This window comes from Mustela erminea, chromosome 13 (assembly GCF_009829155.1).
Source record: "Mustela erminea isolate mMusErm1 chromosome 13, mMusErm1.Pri, whole genome shotgun sequence".
Classification (NCBI taxonomy): Eukaryota; Metazoa; Chordata; class Mammalia; order Carnivora; family Mustelidae; genus Mustela; species Mustela erminea.
Window position 1 is genome coordinate 84,623,618 of NC_045626.1, and position 19,008 is coordinate 84,642,625.

At 41.6% G+C, this 19,008-nt stretch overlaps 1 protein-coding gene across 1 annotated transcript; it reads left to right on the forward strand.

Moving 5' to 3' along the window:
• ARPC3 (actin related protein 2/3 complex subunit 3) lies at window positions 1-10,431 on the forward strand. Its single transcript, XM_032309529.1, has 7 exons — window positions 1-121; window positions 3,534-3,633; window positions 6,166-6,242; window positions 7,879-7,947; window positions 9,047-9,173; window positions 9,537-9,631; window positions 10,102-10,431. Exons 1-7 carry the CDS (start codon window positions 116-118, stop codon window positions 10,162-10,164), a joined length of 537 nt encoding a protein of 178 aa, XP_032165420.1. The 5' UTR covers window positions 1-115; the 3' UTR covers window positions 10,165-10,431.
• Window positions 10,432-19,008: the final 8,577 nt, after the last annotated feature.

Here is a 19,008-nt window from a genome sequence, read left to right on the forward strand (position 1 = left end):
CCTTCACCCTCCCCTTCCGGCTAACTTCCGCTTACCCCGCCCGGACCGCCGGACCGGAAGCGCCGAGCTCGAACCCCGTCCTCCTCGTCTAGCTTGAAACCGGGGCGCCGTCAAGATGCCGGTAGGGGAACCAGTTCGCGGTGTGGGAAGATGGCGAGAACTGGGGGGGGGGGGGGAGAGCGGCGAGAAATCGTGCATGAGCTGAGAGAAGGGGGCCGAGGAGGGCAAAGAAAAAGCGGGGCCTGGGAAGGGAAGAAGCGAGAAAAGGGGGCCGGTCGCTGTAGGATTGAGTCGGCCGGGGGGGTGTCGGGCAGGGGGGACGGGGCCGCGGCAGAGTGGGCCAGAGGCCCTGAATGTGCAGAGGAGGCTGTCTCGGCCCCTCTCGCCCCCTTCGCTCCAGGGCCGACCCCTTCTCTCGCTCTTTCTGTACTCCCTGACTCCGGCAGGATCCCCAAAGATTCACTAAAGCTGAGAAGCGAAGGGCTGTGCTTTTTATTTTTCATTTCTCAAGTCTAGGGTCCGGCTTCTTTTTCTCCTTCCGGCAGGCCCACTTCCTCTTCAGCCCTAGGGGGCGGGTCCCTCCCGCTGCTTTTCCTGTCATACCCACTTCCCGGACTCCTCCTCTGTCGCCCCGGCAGTGGTGGCCACCCTTAGCTGCCGGGTGTGGGGCCGTCAGAGCAGACGCAGGGTCCGCTCCTGGTTTCCAAGTGTTTCTGTTTTCGTGTGCCTCTAGGGTAGGAGTAAAATTGATAGTGGTCTGGTTGTCCTTCATTTCTGGTTGTCCTTCATTTCTGACAGTCTGGTGGCTGTCACTATCGCCATCATGGTCTCCATTTTGCAGATGAGGAAAAGAGGTTCAATAACGTGATTACTCACACACAAAAAACATTACTGAGCGCCTGCTGCATGCCAAGTACTGTTACAGCAGTGAATAAGGCCAACACATCCCTATACTCAAGGAGTTTACCTTTTAACGGGGAGACAAACATGTAAATGTAAATAAAGAAAGAGATTTGGGCGCCTGGGTGGCTCAGTGGGTTAAGCCGCTGCCTTCGGCTCAGGTCATGATCTCAGAGTCCTGGGATCGAGTCCCGCATCGGGCTCTCTGCTCAGCGGAGAGCCTGCTTCCCTCTCTCTCTCTCTCTCTGCCTGCCTCTCCATCTACTTGTGATTTCTCTCTGTCAAATAAATAAATAAAATCTTTAAAAAAAAAAAAAAAGGAAGGAAGAGATTTGTTTGTGTTTTGTGTTTTTTATTTATTTATTTATTTATTTGTCAGAGAGACAGAGGGGGAGGGAGTGCACAAGCAGGCAGAGGGGCAGGCAGAGGCAGAGAGAGAAGCAGGCTCCCTGCTGAGCAAGGAGCCTGATGTGGGACTCCCTCCATCCCAGGACCCTGGGATCATGACCTGAGCTGAAATCAAGAGTCTGAACCGCCCAGACTCCCAGAAGATAGTTTCAGATAGTAGCAAATGCGATGGAGAAAATAGATGGATAACAAGACAGCTGGCGAAGGGGTGGGCGCAGGCTGCTTTATATGAAGCATTCTTGTGACAAAAAGGAACAAGCCCTAGAGATACTTACTTGATGATGCTGTCGGTACCGTTCAGTTCCTGCTGTGTGCCAGACAGGCCCTGAGCTGTATACACACTGCATGTGAATTATCCCATTTAATCCTCACAGTGACCCTGTGAAGTAGATACTTATGGTTCCCATTTTGCAGAGGAGGAAATTGAGGCTCAGGGAAGTATAGTAACTTACCCAACAGTACTTGTGGTAGGGAAAGCCAAATTTTAAGCTAGACTTTAAAAAAGTCCTGGGCTCATTCCTGGACTTCCCTGTGATTTTTTGCTTAATACCTGCCTCTTCCATTAGCTTGAAGGTTAGCGATCATACTGGTCTTGCATACCATTCTATCACCATGCCTTGCACAGAGGAGGTGCTTGCTAATCGTTCGGTGGGTGAATGAGTATGTGAATATATATGTATATGAATATATGAAAGAAGCACAGATATGCTTCATGTGTTACTAAAAGCCAGACATCTTATAAAAAGCAGAACTAGGAATCAGCATACAAATTGCTCTCATAAATGTGATTTCCCCTGCTCCTTTAACTTCTACCTACCCACTGAGAGCAGTAGTTATCTCTTCATTTTATAAATTTGGAAACAGGCTAAGAGAAGAGAAGTGAGTCTTGGTCAAACACAGCCAGGAAGTGGCAAAACTGAAAATCTAGTGCTTGGGTTCTGGTGCAGCAATAGCTAGGGGGGGCGGTATACCCCTGATCAATATGGTGTCTGCCTATTTTTGTAGCATAAATAACTCCCACCAGTTACCAAAGTGATGTCACTAAACATGGAATTGGAAGATGCACAGTAGCACACCCCTACATAGTATTTTTGGCACAAAGATACAAAAGTGATAAGCAACCTTAAGATCATAAATGACATGAAATAATTTTTTAAAATAGGAAATAGTGACGCCTGGGTGGCTCAGTTGGTTAAGCGGCTGCCTTCGGCTCAGGTCATGATCCCAGCGTCCTGGGATCGAGTCCCACATCGGGCTCCTTGCTTGGCAGGGAGCCTGCTTCTCCCTCTGCCTCTGTCTGCCTGTGCTTGCTCTTGCTTCTCTCTCTATGAAAAATAAATAAATAAAATCTTTAAAAAAAAAAATAAGAAATAATGAATTTTGAGTATTTATTACCATGCGTTCAATATAATCTACTTAGTTGCAAGTTTATACAATTTAATTTTTAGTAATGGTTGCATTTGACAACCAGCTTGCCTCAAAATTTGTCAAAATTCCTCAAAATTTGGGGCACCTGCCTGGCTCAGGTGGAAGAACATGCAACTCTTGATCTCAGGGCTGTTGAATTTGAGCCCCACGTGGGGTGTAGAGGCTACTTAAATAAATAAAAATATTCTAAAAATTGCTCAAGGGCACCTGGGTGGCTCACTTGGCTAAGTGACTGCCTTCAGCATCTGGTCATGATCCTGGAGTCCTGGGATCGAGTCCCGTTTCGGACTCCCTCTTCAGCAGGGAGTCTGCTTTTCCCTCTTGCCCTCTTCCCTCGCAGCTCTCACTCTCACATAAATAAAATCTTTTTAAAAAATTGTTCTAGAGGTGCCTGGGTGGCTCAGTCAGTTAGGCATCTGCCTTCAACTCCAGTCATGATCTCAGGGTCCTGGGCTGGAGCCCCACATGGGGCTCCCTGCTTGGTAAGGAGCCTACTTCTCCCTCTCCCCCTGCTCCTCCCCCCTTGCTTGTAATCGCTCACTCTTGCTCTCTCTCAAATAAATAAAATCTTTAAAAATAAATAAATAAACATTTAAAAATTACTCAAAATTTAGCATTTCGTTTTCATGAGCCAGTAAGAGCCAGCGCCAGCATATCTCTGCTATCATCCTTTTTTCCTCCTCTCCTAGTTAATCTTGGGTGGGTTCCTCATATTTCCTTTGGAGAAATGTTACTTGTCTGCCCCACTGACATTTGTTCTCTTGGTCTCCGTCTTCTTACCTGGCTCGCCACTACAGGCTTACCACTCATCGCTCATGGATCCGGACACCAAACTCATTGGAAACATGGCGCTGTTGCCTATCAGAAGTCAGTTCAAAGGACCCGCCCCCCGAGAGAGTAAGTTGAAACTTCGTTCCACTGTTTTCAGATTTTCGTAGGAAACATCCAACAAATCTCTGACATTATCAAATCAGGCAAATTCGTAGCTCAGTCCTCTGTCTCTGACTGCTCTTGTATTGTCTGTTTGCTTGGTAGATTCACATTCTAGACTTTTCAAGAGCATGAGTATATGTTGTATCTAGTAAGAAAATGTATTATTGGGTGCCTGGGTGGCTCAGTGGGTTAAAGCCTCTGCCTTCGGCTCAGGTCATGGTCCCAGGGTCCTGGGATCGAGGCCCACATTGGGCTCTCTGCTCAGCAGGGAGCCTATTTCCTCCTCTCTCTCTGACTGCCTCTCTGCCTACTTGTGATCGCTCTCTCTGTCAAATAAATAAATAAATAATATTTTTTAAAAAAAAGAAAAAGAAAAAAGAAAATGTATTATTGCTCCTGCGATCTCCTGGGTATTTGTTGAGAGGGAAGAGGAAATGTGCTTAATTCTCAACACTGTCATCACTCTCAGTTCTTACAAAGTGCTTAATGCTGCTACTTCTGTAGAACACCATGTCCCCATCCTTCTTCTGTCATAAAGCTGGAGGGGGAAAAAAAAAATTAACACCTTCCCCCATCTATACCTACTTCCTTTATTCATTTTTCAGGATCTTCATGTTCACAGTACCTCGATCTTAAATCAAGTGTCCTATATAACATTACATATTCTTTCTCTTGCTTTTTTCAATTTTATATCTTTGCTTTCTTTTTTGGTACTTTCTCTTTTCTCGAACCATTTCTTACGCTTTAGAAAGCCCCATTCTTTTTAGACTCTTCTGACACATTCTTAAATGTTCTGCCAACAGTGTAATTTGTATTATATTAGACGTGATTTCCCTGCACCCAGAAAGCATCTGCACTGAGTTCCATTCAAGGTTTTGAGGACCATGGTTTTCATTGCCAATTTTGTACTGGCCCCATCTTCATTCCTCTGCCAGACTATTTGACGTGACCTCTTTTTAATTTTGTTCTCAGCATCAGTCGAAAGCTCAGTAAAGTAAATAAATTTGGTGCGTCACCACTGTTCTTACTTGATTCGGAAGTGAAGGAAAAGGAACAGATGGGAAAAAAAGACCAAAAAGAAAAATACTCATCTAAAAGAATTATAGTGCAAAGAAGGAATAAAAAATCAATATTGGTCCAGATTCCTTGAGAAGAACTATTTTAGATCTGTACAGAATACCATGTAGCATATCAGAAGGTGAAACTGACCAAGGATGGGGTAGATCTAATTACCACCTCTGCAACAATTCATGGGCCCTTGAGGGAGAACAGGACCCCAGGAAACCAGATCTTAATGGTTTCTGTAGACAGGGAATGAATCCCTAGGGTGTGGGATTAGAACAGAACTGCAATCAGGAGTACAAGCCTGGAGTACAGCACAGGAGTACAAGCCTGTGCTGTGAGCTGAATAACTGTTAGCATTAATTAAATTCATTTATTTACATTCATCAGACACCTTTTTAACACCTTTGTGTGCTAAACACCCTTCTAGGTTCCAAATCTTGTAGCCCACCACACCCCCATGGTTACGTTTAGAAGAACTAGCTGGTTTTGTACACACTGAGTCCTCTGAGGAAGTGTCCTTTCTGCAGATAAGAAAATTGAAAGAACAGGAGTCTAGAGTTAGAATTCTGTTGAAATTCTTTAGCAGGGGAACGAGCAGGGTTAAAGACAGCTGAATCAGAATACTAAACCTCCGGGATTACTTTGTGTTTCTGCTGTATGAGAGGGTTAGCAGTCATGGACTAGAAATATAAATAACTCTCTGGAGGGGGAAAAAAAAAAACCTGTCTCTGCATTGCTGCAACCGCCTGCCGGATATCAAGACCCTGGGATTTTGACCTTTTTAAAATAAGAAAAGGAAAACAAAAAACTGCCCAAGAAATTGTATAATGAGATCTGTCTCTGTTGCAACAGTATTTCTGGCTTTTCTCAGTCTCTAGCCACCTAGAACAGCTTGTACAAGTATATTTTAAGTCACAGTTTTCATAAAAAGAAAGACATATGTGTGAACCCAGTGTGTTCCTAAATGACAATTGAGACTTTTTTTTCCCCTGAAACTGCAGTATGTTAATTCATATAAAATTACATTGAGTACTTCTTATTTTTAAACAACAGTTTATCAAAGTTAGTCTGTCTCACTCTATTTTTATAAATGCATTGAGAGATGTCTGGAATGATGTTCACCAAATGTTAATAGTAGTTATTTCTAGGTAGTGAGATTTAGGGTGACAATAAAATATTTTTCTGTACTGATTAATTTGTTTCTAATGAGTATACTTTTTATAAAAACAGTAAAGCTACCAGAATAAACCATGGGCTTATTTTTCTAGAAATTGTTTCTAAAGACCTTGTGTTTCAATGGCTTTGTTTTATTTCACTCAACTCCAAGACTTTTGAACATTGAGCTGGGGTTTTTTTCTCTACAGCTTTGTCAAGTGTTATTTTTACGCTTAGCTCATGTTCTCTGCCTTCCTCCCCTTGTGTTCTATTTAGCAAAAGATACAGATATTGTGGATGAAGCCATCTATTACTTCAAGGCCAATGTCTTCTTCAAAAACTATGAGATTAAGGTAAAATACAGAGCTTTTAATATTTAGTTTAGTTTTCTGATGGGGATAATAACCTCCCTGGCAATCAGGGTTGTTCTGAGGAGTAAATAAAATTGAATGAGTTTGTATGACCTTAAAAACCCAGAATAGGGGGGAAAACACACACACACACACACACACCCAGAATAGTGCTTAATATTAGACTCTGTATCAGTATTAGTTTCTCATTTTTCCTCCACAGTCTATACCATGGGTCAGCAAACTGGATAACCAAATCTGGCCCACCGTCTCTTTTTCTAAATAAAGTTTTATTGGAACACAGCCACATTCATTTTTTAATATATTATCTATGGCTGCTTTCATGCTACAGCAGCTGGATTGAATAGTTGTGACAAAGACTTTTGTGTCCACAAAACCTAAAATATTTAATGTCTGTTCTTCCCTAGAGGAAGTTTGCCAACCCATGATTTAGATGTTTTTATTCATAAAACATTAAAGAAGCACCTACTGTGTGGCAGTCCAGAACTAAAAAATTCTGCATTGTAGCTGTTATTTTTATATACTTTTGTGTCCTGGACCTGAGATGGAGAAATAAAGAAAAGTTCAGTGATCCTGACCCTTCCCTCAATTACCTTTTGTTCCTTTCTGCTCTTCTTTCGAGGAATGAGGTCAAAAGGAAGTTTAGAAACAGGGTGGCAGAAAAGGAGAGGGGGAAATGGAAAAAAAAGAACTTTTCTGAGTTCTTCCTATGAGCAAGTTACAGGAATGTTAACAACTTTTTTTGATAATTTTCTAGAATACGGAACTTCAATCTCTGCTTGCCAAACTTTGACCTTTTGGAATCAAACAGGGTGTGAAATCTTTTTTGTAGGCTTTCTGGCTACAAGTTGTAGTCTAAACATCCCATGATATATCCTAAACATCCTAAACATCCTATGATATATCATATCCTATGATCCTCTGATCCTATGATTACAGTGTTTTTTTGTACTTATTGCTTGGTCTAAGTGTGATGTTTGTAGTAGGTATAAATAAATGTAATTTTGCCACGTATCATTCTCTCCTGAATGTCATATGCTCTTAAAAATAGGGGCAGGTATAGTTTGGGTTCTTTTTTAACTGTAAAATCTGTGTAAAATCTGACCCGAAGTTTGTGCCACTTTTGCTCAACACCTAGTCTTTACATTTTCATTTTGGTTAGATCCAGAGGTGGGCTCTTGGAGCTTTCAAGAACAAGATACACAGGAAGTATCTGCTTCCTCCTCTAGAGTCAGGAATGCTTTTATTCTCGACAGAGATCCTGAAGTGAAAGGGTTTTAAAAATTAGCAAGCCATATGGTGCACCTCGGGCTTTCCAGGCAGCTGTTAAACTCTCCTTCCTCCCTGAGGGAGGGGCTGCCCGCACAGCTCCCTGGGACCCAGAGGCAGGGCAGCTCCACAGCTCCTGCAATTTGCAGGAGGTGGCTCCCTCCCCCGGAGCAGACAGAAAGGTGGCTTGGGAGCTGTTGACGCTATAGAAACTACACTTGCACAGTTTTCGGTTGATCCTCAAAAGACAAAGCCCGAATTCATTTCTTGCATGTGATAGGTAACGTTTTGATCAGGACTCTTTTTTAACTTTTGTTCCTCCCACCTCCCCCCGCCCGATTCCCTGCAGAATGAAGCTGATAGAACCTTGATATATATAACTCTCTACATTTCCGAGTGTCTAAAGAAACTCCAAAAGGTAATTAAACTTGGATGATTGTCTACCAGAAAAATGCAGTACTAATACATGTTCACCCTCCTAGCTATCTGGACTCGTTGAGACTTTAAGGGCAAGTAGATAATACTTCCTTCCCCTTAGAGCATGGACATAAGAGGAAAATCTGAATGTGGGTTCTAAACTTGTAGTTTAGTTGACTAATTAGAACATAGGGGCTGGTGTGTTAAGGCTTTGCATGTATCTTCCCAAGAAAGAAATCTTTCTCAACCCCAATTTAAGAACTCTGAGCCTAGAATATAATTCAAGGGTTCATGAGCTTGAGTAGGAAAAAGATTACGTCTTTCTTTTCACTAAACTTGTAACAGATTTAGCATTTAATTATTAATGTAGGCAACAACCCACAGTAGAATCAGCTATACCTGTGACTTTTTCTCCAGTAGAAGTCACCGCATTTTCCCTTTTTTTTAAATTTTATTTTATTTTTTTATTTGACAGAGAGAGCAAGCACAAGTAGGGGGAGTGGGAGAGGGAGAAGCAGGTCCCCGCCCCCACAGCATTTTCATATTACATTTAGAGTTGAGGATATTTTGAAATTTCATTTTTACTCATTTCAGATAGAAGTTATTAGGCCCATGGCCTGGATCTTGTCATTTAGTGCATTAATAAAGAAGAACATTCATTCATTTAAAACATTTTCATTCATTTAAAACATTATTTTCATTTATTTAAATGAAATTCATTTAAAACATTATTCTGGGGACATCTGGGGGGCTCAGTTAAACATCTGCCTTTGGCTCAGGTCATGATCTCAGGGTCCTGGGATCAAGTCCAGGCTCTTTACTCGTCACGGACCCTGCTTCTCCCTCTGCCGGCTGCTCCCCCTGCTTGTGCTTGTTCTCTCTCTCTGACGAATAAATGAATAAAATCTTTTAAATAAATAAATAATAAATAAATAAACAAAACATTATTCTGAGGAGTCCACAGGCTTCCCTGGATTTCAGAAGGGTACCCAAATATAGTAGTAATCCCAGAGATATCTACTTAGACTTAAAAAATTACAAATTCGATGTTATTATCTTTTTCTCTATAAAGTATGTATATGTGTATAATTTTTTTTTAGTGCAACTCCAAAAGCCAAGGTGAAAAGGAAATGTATACGCTGGGAATCACTAATTTTCCCATTCCTGGAGAGCCTGGTTTTCCACTTAATGCGATTTATGCCAAACCGGCAAACAAACAGGAAGATGGTAAGAATAGGGTTTCTACCTCCCTCTCCATGGCACAAGATTTCCTTCATTTGACTTTTTAGCCGCCCCCGACCCCCACCACTGTCCTTGCCTTGATTGATGTATAGGTCGAGAGCGGACTCCTTAGTACGGATATGATCTTATGAATCACTCTCACAGAAGATTCTTGGCAACAGGTGTAACCCATAGAGAATCTTTTGAACCAAAATAGTTATAAAACCATTGGGACTGTCATTTCTATTTCTTAATCCTGTTTGAATGTGTAGAAGTGTATTGCCAGTGTCATTGTGCAGACCAGTGACCAGCCCAGGAGGGAGGCATTCTCAAGATGTTCTTTATTGTTCTGCCCGCTCCTTCTTGTAGAGGTGATGAGGGCCTACTTACAGCAGTTGAGACAAGAGACTGGACTGAGACTTTGTGAGAAAGTTTTTGACCCTCAGAATGATAAACCTAGCAAGGTAAGACCCTCGCTTTTATCTATTTAGTTGATAAATAACCTTTTCTCATGTAGCTACTATTAAACAAACTGAGGCTTTCCATGGCCAGAATATTTTGAGTTTCTGCATTGCAGTGTTAACTCCGAATATGTGCTTAGTACATGGTAGGGATTCAGTGAGTCACACTGCGCACTGAATCGCATATAATAAACATTTTTGGTTGTATGTTTTTACATTAAGGCATTGTAAACCCATAGGGTAGATTTTTTGTGTGAGATATCTTGAATATATTAACATTTTTTTGTCGTCATAATTTTGACTGACTTGTGAGTCAGAAAGACATGTTTTTACATGTGTTTTCAAGAAATTTATAAGGGATGACGGGCCAAGATTAAATGTAGTCATTACATAAATTTCTATTCTGACCTTACCTTGAACTTGCACTGTGATTTGACCACCACTGTTCATTCTGTTTTATCCCCTCCTATTAGTGGTGGACTTGCTTTGTGAAGAGACAGTTCATGAACAAGAGTCTTTCAGGACCTGGACAGTGAAAAGAGCCTGGACGGACACTTTCCACAGCCGTGAGCAGCATTTTACAGCAAGATGTACACAGTTCTTTGCCTTTATTTGATAAAATTTTATACAGAAGAGAGAAGAGAGCAAAGTGAAGAAAAGTGTCTTCACTCGAAGAGCTCTTTATCAAGAATTTGGGTGGGGGAGGGAAGAATGGGTTGTTAAAGGGTGATTTGAACTTTCTGTAGTATTAAGCTGGTGCTTAATAAAAATTAAGTAAGAATAAAGAAATTTCTAACATTCCATGTCAAAAAACTTTATTGCTCATCTTTGACATTCACTTAAAATTTTTTTGAGATACTATTCACCCTCTTAAAGTGTACAATTCAGAAGTGCCTTTGTGGCTCAGTCAGTTAAGCGTCTGACGCTTGATCTCAACTCAAGTCTTGATCTCAGCATCATGAGTTCAAGCCCACATTGGGCTCCATGCTGAGTGTGGAGCCTACTTCAATACATACATACATACGTACATACATACATACATACAATTCAATGGCAGTTACCCCTCCCCCATTCTTTACCTCTTCCCCTGACTACCGCCACCCCCCACTCCTTCAACCTCCAGCGACCACTGATCTACTTTCTGTCTCCATGGATTTGCCTCTTCTGGACATTTCACATAATAGGGTCATATAACATAGTCTTTGTGTCTCATCTTTCACTTAGAATGAAGTTTTCAAGGTTCATCCATGTTACTACACTAATAGTTCTCCATTCCTTTCCTTCTTTCTTTTTCTTTATTGTGGTAAAACATACATAACATTACCATTTTAACCACTTTTTTTTTTAAGATTTTATCTGACAGACGGAGATCACAAGTAGGCAGAGAGAGAGGAGGAAGCAGGCTCCCTGCTGAGCAGAGAGCCCGATACAGGTCTCTATCCCAGGACCCTGGGATCATGACCTGAGCTGAAGGCAGAGACTTTAACCCACTGAGCCACCCAGCCACCCCTATTTTAACCATTTTTAAGTGTGTAGTTCACTGGCATTAATTACATTTACAGTGCTGTGCAACCTTCACCTCTATGCATTTCTAAAACTTTCTCAGTACCCCAAACAGAAACACTAATCATTAAACCACTGATGACTGTAACCCCCAACTCCTGGTAATCTCTACTTTCAACTCTGAATTTGCCTATTATGGCGCCTCATACAGGTGGAATCCAACATTAGTCCTTCTATATCTGGCTTTTTTTTTTTACTTAGCATAATGTCTTCAAGATTCATCTATGTTTCAGCATGTATCAATACTTCATTCCTGGGCACCTGGGTGGCTCAGTGGGTTAAGCCGCTGCCTTCGGCTCAGGTCATGATCTCAGGGTCCTGGGATCGAGTCCCGCATCGGGCTCTCTGCTCAGCAGGGAGCCTGCTTCCTCCTCTCTCTCTCTGCCTGCCTCTGCCTACTTGTGATCTCTCTCTGTCAAATAAATAAATAAAATATTTAAAAAAAAATACTTCATTCCTTTGTATTGCTGAATAATACTCCAGTATATACACTGGATAGGCAATGGAATATTATATATATCATATAATATATATAATTACATATCCCATTTTGTTTATCCTTTCATCAGTTTATGGACATCTGGATGGTTTCCAAATTTGGGCTATTATGAATAATGTCACAGGACATCCCTGTAATTTTTGTGTGGACATATGTTTCCATTTCTCTTGGTTCTGTAAGACCAGTGGAATCGACCATTGGAATCATTGAATCATATGGTAACATTGTGTTTAACTTTTTTTTTTCCAAAAATTTGTTAGAGAGAGGACAACCACGGAGAGGGGCGGAGGGAGAGGGAGAAGCTGGCTCCCGGTGGAGCAGGGATCCTGGTGCGGCCCTCAGTCCCAGGACCCTGAGATCATGACCTGAGCCAAAGGCAGACGCTTTACTGCCTAAGCCACCCAGGCGCCCATATAACTTTATGAAGAACTGGCAAACTTTTTCCACAGTGGCTTCACCATTTTACATTTGTAACAGCAAGCAATAAGGGTTCTTTCTCCATGTCCTCACCAACAGTTGTTACTTTATAGCTATCTGAGTTGTCACAAAGCGATTATCTCATTGTGGTTTCAATTTGTACTTTCCTACCGCTGTTGAGCATCTTTTCATGTGGCTATTGGCCGTTTATGTATCTTCCTTGGGAAAATGTTTATACAAATTTGCCCATTTTTTTCTGTTGCCTTTTTTTTTTTTAAGATTTTATTTATTTATTTGACAGAGATCACAAGTAGGCAGAGAGGCAGACAGAGAGGCAGGCAGAGAGAGAGAGGAGGAAGCAGGCTCCCCGCTGAGCAGAAAGCCCGATGCGGGGCTCAATCCCAGGACCCTGAGACCATGAGCCGAAGGCAGAGGTTTAAGCCACTGAGCCACCCAGGTGCCTCTGCCCATTTTTTTTACTTGAATTATTTATCTTTTGTCGAGTTGTAGGAGTTCTTTATATGTATTCTGAATACTAGGCCCTTATCAGATATATGATTTTCAGAAATTTCCCCCCATTTCTGTAGGGTTTTTTCACTTTATTATGTCCTCTGAAGCACAGAGGCTTTTGTTTTGTTTTGTTTTGTTTTAAAGCTTTTATTTGAGAGAGAGCACGAGCAGGGCAGAGGGAGAGGGACAAACCATCTGTGCTGAGCAGGGAGCCTGACCCAGGACTCAATCCTCGGACCCCGGGATCATGACCTCGGCCAAAGCCAGACGCTTCCCCAACTGAGCCATTCAGGTGCGCCAATGTTTTGTTTTTAAAGACTTTATTTCTTTATTTGAGAGAGAGACCACAGGGGAGGGGAGGGGCAGAGAAAGGGAAATGGAGAAGCAGACTCCATGCTGAGCAGGGAACCGGACTTGGGGCAAATCCCAGGACCCCAAGATCATGATCAGAGCTGAAGGCAGATGCCCAACTGACTGAGCCACCCAGGTCCCCCAGCAAAGAGCTTTTTAATTTTGGTGAACTATCATTTGTCTATTTCTTCTTTGGTCATTTGTGCTTTTGGAGTTCTATCTAAAAAACCATCATGTATCCAAAACATCAATGGACACCTAAGTGTTTTCTACTTTTAGCTCTTCCTTTTGGGTTTTTGATCCATTTTTGAGTTACCTTTTGTAGATGATGTGAGGTAGAGGTCTAGTTCTATTCTTTTGTACACACAGCTATCCATCTTCTGTAGTACCATTTGTTGAAAAGACTCTCCTTTCTTTTTTGAATTGAATTGGCTCCCTTGTCAAAAACCAGGTGACCATAAACTTTCTAGGCTCTATTGTCTGTCCTTATGTGACATTCACTTTTATATTTGGCCAGTTCTTAGCATTTAAGAGGTTTTCATTATTTGGCTGACAAAAGCAGCTATTATGTGAGTTGTTCCAAATACTTACGGGACCATGAATTTCCTGGTATGTTGAAGTTACGAATTAGATAGTTCAGAAAGTTCCTTGAGTCCTTTAGATATAAAGTTACTGTACTGCCATTCGATCAAACCTATATGTGTTTGTCCCTTACTTTAAGGCAGTTGTTTCTGTATCTACATTGGGGTTATATTTGACCCCAAGTACAAAAACCCCAGTTTGCAGTGCCTTGGGGATCTTATCTTTTATTTTGTTTCTGGAAGCAGTCCCTGAATGGGGTAGCCATTAAAAGATATCATTGAAGAGGCACCTGGGTGGCTCAGTGGGTTAAGCCACTGCCTTCGGCTCAGGTCATGATCCCAGGGTCCTGGGATGGAGCCCAGTGTCGGGCTCTCTGCTCAGTGGGGAGTCTGCTTCCTCCTCTCTCTCTCTGCCTGCCTCTCTGCCTACTTGTAATCTCTTCCTGTCAAATAAATAAATAAAATCTTTTAAAAAAAAAAAAGATATCATTGAAGATGCAGGCTCCTCTAATTTCCTTGCTCTACCCTTCTTTACATGCCACAGTCGAGCATCTCTAGATGCTCCTGCACCCCTGGCCTGGGCAGGAGGAAGTGGGAGAGCATGGGCACTGACGGGCATACCAGCTGAGTGCCACCTTATATATCCTCGGAAATCCTGTCCAGCAACTTGCACTATGTATCCTTTCCATCTAGCTACAAGGGAGTCTGGAAAGAAGAAAAAGTTTAGCAGAGCATGTTGCTACCTGATTATTTGTGTTGTGCTGCTAAAGACAAAGAGAAGGTTATATAGAAGCAGAACTAAGTTTCAAATTGTATTAAAACTGAAACTTGATGGTGTTATTTGATAGAGTTGACCCTTAAACAATATGGGTTTGAACTGCTTGGGTCCACTTACAAGCAGATTTTTTAAAAATATTTTTTAAATGTTATTTACTTGATAGAGTGAGAGCACAAGCAGGAAGAGTGAAAGGCAGAGAGAGAGGGAGAAGCAGGCTCTCCACTGACCAGGGAGCCCAATGCGGGGCTCAATCCCAGGACTCTGCACTCATGACCTGAGCTGAAAGCAGACGTTTAACCACCCAGGCGCCCCTACATGCAGATGTTTTACAAATACAATGCAGTAAATGTCATTTTCTCTTCCTTATGATTTTCTCTTTTTTTAAAAAAAAGCTTTTATTTATTTATTTTACAGAAAGAGAGATCACAAGTAGGCAGAAAGGCAGCAGAGAGAGAGAGGGAGAAGCAGGCTCCCTGCCGAGCAGAGAGCCTGATGTGGGGCTCGATCCCAGGACCCTGAGATCATGACCTGAGCTAAAGGCAGAGGCTTAATCCACTGAGCCACCCAGGGGCCCCTTCCTTATGATTTTCTTTAAAACATTTTATTTTCCCTAGCTTACTTTATTAAAAGAATATAGTTTTAAAATGCATACACAAGGGGTGCCTGGGTGGCTCAGTGGGTTAAGCCGCTGCCTTCGGCTCAGGTCATGATCTCAGGGTCCCGGGATCGAGTCCCGCATCGGGCTCTCTGCTCAGCAGGAAGCCTGCTTCCTTCTCTCACTCTCTCTCTGCCTGCCTCTCTGCCTACTTGTGATCTCTGTCTGTCAAATAAATAAAATCTTAAAAAAAAAATTTAAAAAAAAATGCATACACAAAATATATCTTAATTGACAGTTTATGGTATTGGTAAGCCTTCCAGTCCACAGTAGGCTATTAGTAGTTAAGTTTTTTAGGAGTCAAAGTTATACACAGATTTTTGACTTGGGGTTGGGGGGAGCCAGTGCCCCTAACCCCCATGTTGTTCAAGGGTCAGCTGTATTTCCATTTTGGTTTTATGGGTCATTATGTAATTATAACGTATGAGTTAAATGTACTTGAGCCATCTTGTTCGCTAAAGATCTGAGTTATGGACCAAGTGTGAATTTCACATACCCAAGAGTATGGGTATGTAAAAACATACTCCACAGATACATGAAAGTCAAAAGAATATGTTTACTGGGTTGTGTTTTTGTTTTATAATTAAAATTGTTATCTAAAATCAGATTCTAAGTGTACATGCATAGTTCAGTGGTTAAGTGTCTGCGTTTGGCTCAGGTACGAGGATCGAGTCCCTAGTTGGGCTCCCCTGCTCAGCCTGGGAGTCTGCTTCTCCCTCTCCTTCTGTCCCTCCTCGTGTTCTCTCTCTCACTCACTCTCTCAAGTAAGTGAATAAAATCTTAAATAAATTAAATTAAAATCAGATTCGGCATTTGGGTTTGAACTTCTGTTACAAACTCAGACACATGTAAGAAAGAAAGAAAACCACAGTGATTCAATATCAAGATTATTCATGTCAAGGTTTATTTATAACAGAAGAGCTTTTGTTTGGTTTGGTTTTTTTTTTTTTTTTAATTGTGGAACCTTTGTGATAGCAGCCACTCACCATGATGCCTGTTCCATTAGTGTCAGCGGGGGAATCGCAGACAATACGAGCTAAAACCTGGATTCTAAAACCTTTCCATTGGTGCTATATGATAGTAGGAGTTTTGTTTTGTTTTGCTTTGTTTTTAAATGCACCTGAGAGAACAGTCTCCAAAGAATCCAGAATAAATTATACATGAAGGGTAGCATAGTGAGTTTTAAAATAGAGCTTTCATCAAAATGTAATGCCAGCATTAAGAGAAGATTGTTACAAGGTATGCATGGCTCTTTAGGGAAGGCAGTTTTGTAATAATTATATATTTTTTTCTTTTTAAAATTGTGTCAGAGTTTTAAACGTTCATCCTTTGTGATCAGCAATCAACTTTAAGCTTTGTTGAATGCTGAAACGCACACTTACAACCTGGAGTCATCTTTTCATAGAGAATGGGACGAATTGTAGTACCTCCATAAAATGAAATTGCAGCCATTAAAAATAATAAAAGATTCTAACTATCCTGTCATAGGAAGATATATTTGTATACTTCATTAAGTCAAAAAAAAAAAGAGGACAGCATTATAGTCTGATTCCATCTTTATTGATTTAATTGTATGTACTCTGGGAAAAACTATGGGAGCACATACACCAAACCATTAACAGTAATTATCTTGGGACAGAAGCAAAATTACAAAGACCTGGGACGCCTGGGTGGCTCAGTGGGTTAAGCCGCTGCCTTCGGCTCAGGTCATGATCTCAGGGTCCTGGGATCGAGTCCCACATCGGGCTCTCTGCTTGGCAGGGAGCCTGCTTTCTCCTCTCTCTCTCTCTCTGCCTGCCTCTCTGCCTACTTGTGATCTCTCTCTGTCAAATAAATAAATAAAAAATCTTTAAAAAAAAAAAATTACAAAGACCTGTCCCTTTCAAGTCATACGTACTGTAGTTCAGTCACATATCTGTTACCTTCATAAGGGCGAGGGGAAAACGACTTTTATCAATTAAAAATTGATAAAAAATGAAATATTAGAAAAAATTAACATTAGCCAAAAACAGGCTAAGGACAACAGTCACCTGGTCTTTTTTTTTTTTTTTAAGATTTTATTTATTTACTCGACACAGAGAGAGAGAGATCTCAAGTAGACAGAGAGAGGGGGAAGCAGGCTCCCTGCTGAGCAGAGAGCCCGACTTGGGGCTTGATCCCAGGACCCTGAGATCATGACCTGAGCTGAAGGCAGAGACTTAACCCACTGAGCCACCCAGGCGCCCCTCACCTTGTCTTTTCTTCAGCATCCTGCTTACATTTATCATTTTAATATGCCACTAATTACTATCAGATGTGTAGAAAGATTACATGAAAACACTTGAAGATTTATGAGAATTATCTTTTTCTGAGAATTATTTTATTTTGCATTTTTCTTTTCTCCAAAATTACAGTCCTGAAGACCTTAATGAGTTCATAGCTGTGTCCAGAAAGGGATGTGATACTGTTATACCGAAAGCCATTTGGTTTGTTTCTCCCTTCATTTTGTTTATAGAAATTTGGAAGAGCATTCCATTAGGAGAGCATAATTTTAGGGCTACATCTGTTCCATGTTGATCTTGAGATAAATCATGAATCATGATTTTCCTCTTTGCTTTTTACATGGCAGCTCTAATTTGCAGGTAATCTGGCAGTGTGCTAAACACTTTACATTTTAAAATCCCTTTTGACGCTTGCAAGAACTGTTGGAGGCAGTTACAAGTCCTCCCCCCTTTCCCAGGGGAAGAAGTTGAAGCATACAGAAATTAGATAACTTGGGGCACCTAGGTGGCTCAGTGGGTTAAAGCCTCTGCCTTCAGCTCAGGTCATGATCTCAGGGTCCTGGGATCGAGCCCCACATAGGGCTCTCCGCTCAGCAGAGAGCCTGCTTCCGCTCTCTCTCTGCCTGTCTCTCAGCCTACTTGTGATCTCTCTCTGTCAAAATAAATAAATAAAATCTAAAAAGAAAAAAAAAAAAGAAATTAGATAACCCGACCAAACTCACACACCTGGAAGTTGGCAACGTTGGCTGAGTTGACTGAGTCTTTTTGAACCAAGGTCTGTCCCTCTTGGTCATTATAAGGTAGTTTGTTACACTGCAACTTTTAGTAATGCATTCTGGCAACAAGATCAAGAGATTGCTGTATTCGTTCCGCTGGGCCAGCTACTGGAAGTAGGTACAAAAAAAGTAAATATGAACTCTGTTCTTCAAGACCTTAACCATCTGATGAGAAATGTGTATAACAAGATAGAACCAAGAAACGCAGAGATTGGCTGGACTGCATAGCACTATAGAAGCTTAGAGAAAGGACAGGCTGTTATAGTTAAGGTACGCTGGAGAAGATTTCATGGAGATGGCATTTACCTGATCTCAGAACAAGTAAGCCAGATTGGGCAGGCCTGATGAGAAAAGCGTATCCCGAGCCAGCTACGTGGCATGACCAAGCCTGCCGTGAAGGAAACCATAAGGGCGAAGAATATGGTAGGGAAGCAGCTGTCTTAGCAGGAGTTACGTTTCACATTTTTGAGAGACAGGATCAAGCGTAGACCTTTAAACTTTATTCTCTTAGGAAGACAACAGGACAGATTCTTCATGCCAGCGCACAGTTTGCTTTAATCTACCACCATGAGAACCATCTGCGTGACCAACCATCCTGCTTTTGTTTCCTTTCCAAATCATTCCACAGTTTCTGCACTTGACTCTCAGGAGCTTTTTCTTTCTTTCTTTCTTTCTTTGTTTCTTTCTTTCTTTGTTTCTTTCTGTCTTTCTTTCTTTTTTGAGAGAGAAGGTTGATTTAGTTTTAAACTCTCATTCCTTCTCAAGGGCTTTTTATTTTTTTATTTATTTATTTTTTAAAGATTTTTTTTTTAAGATTTTATTTATTTATTTGACAGAAAGAGATCACAAGTAGGCAGAGACGCAGGCAGAGAGAGAGAGAGGAGGAAGCAGGCTCCCTGCTGAGCAGAGAGCCCGATGCGGGACTCGATCCCAGGACCCTGAGATCATGACCTGAGCCGAAGGCAGCGGCTTAACCCACTGAGCCACCC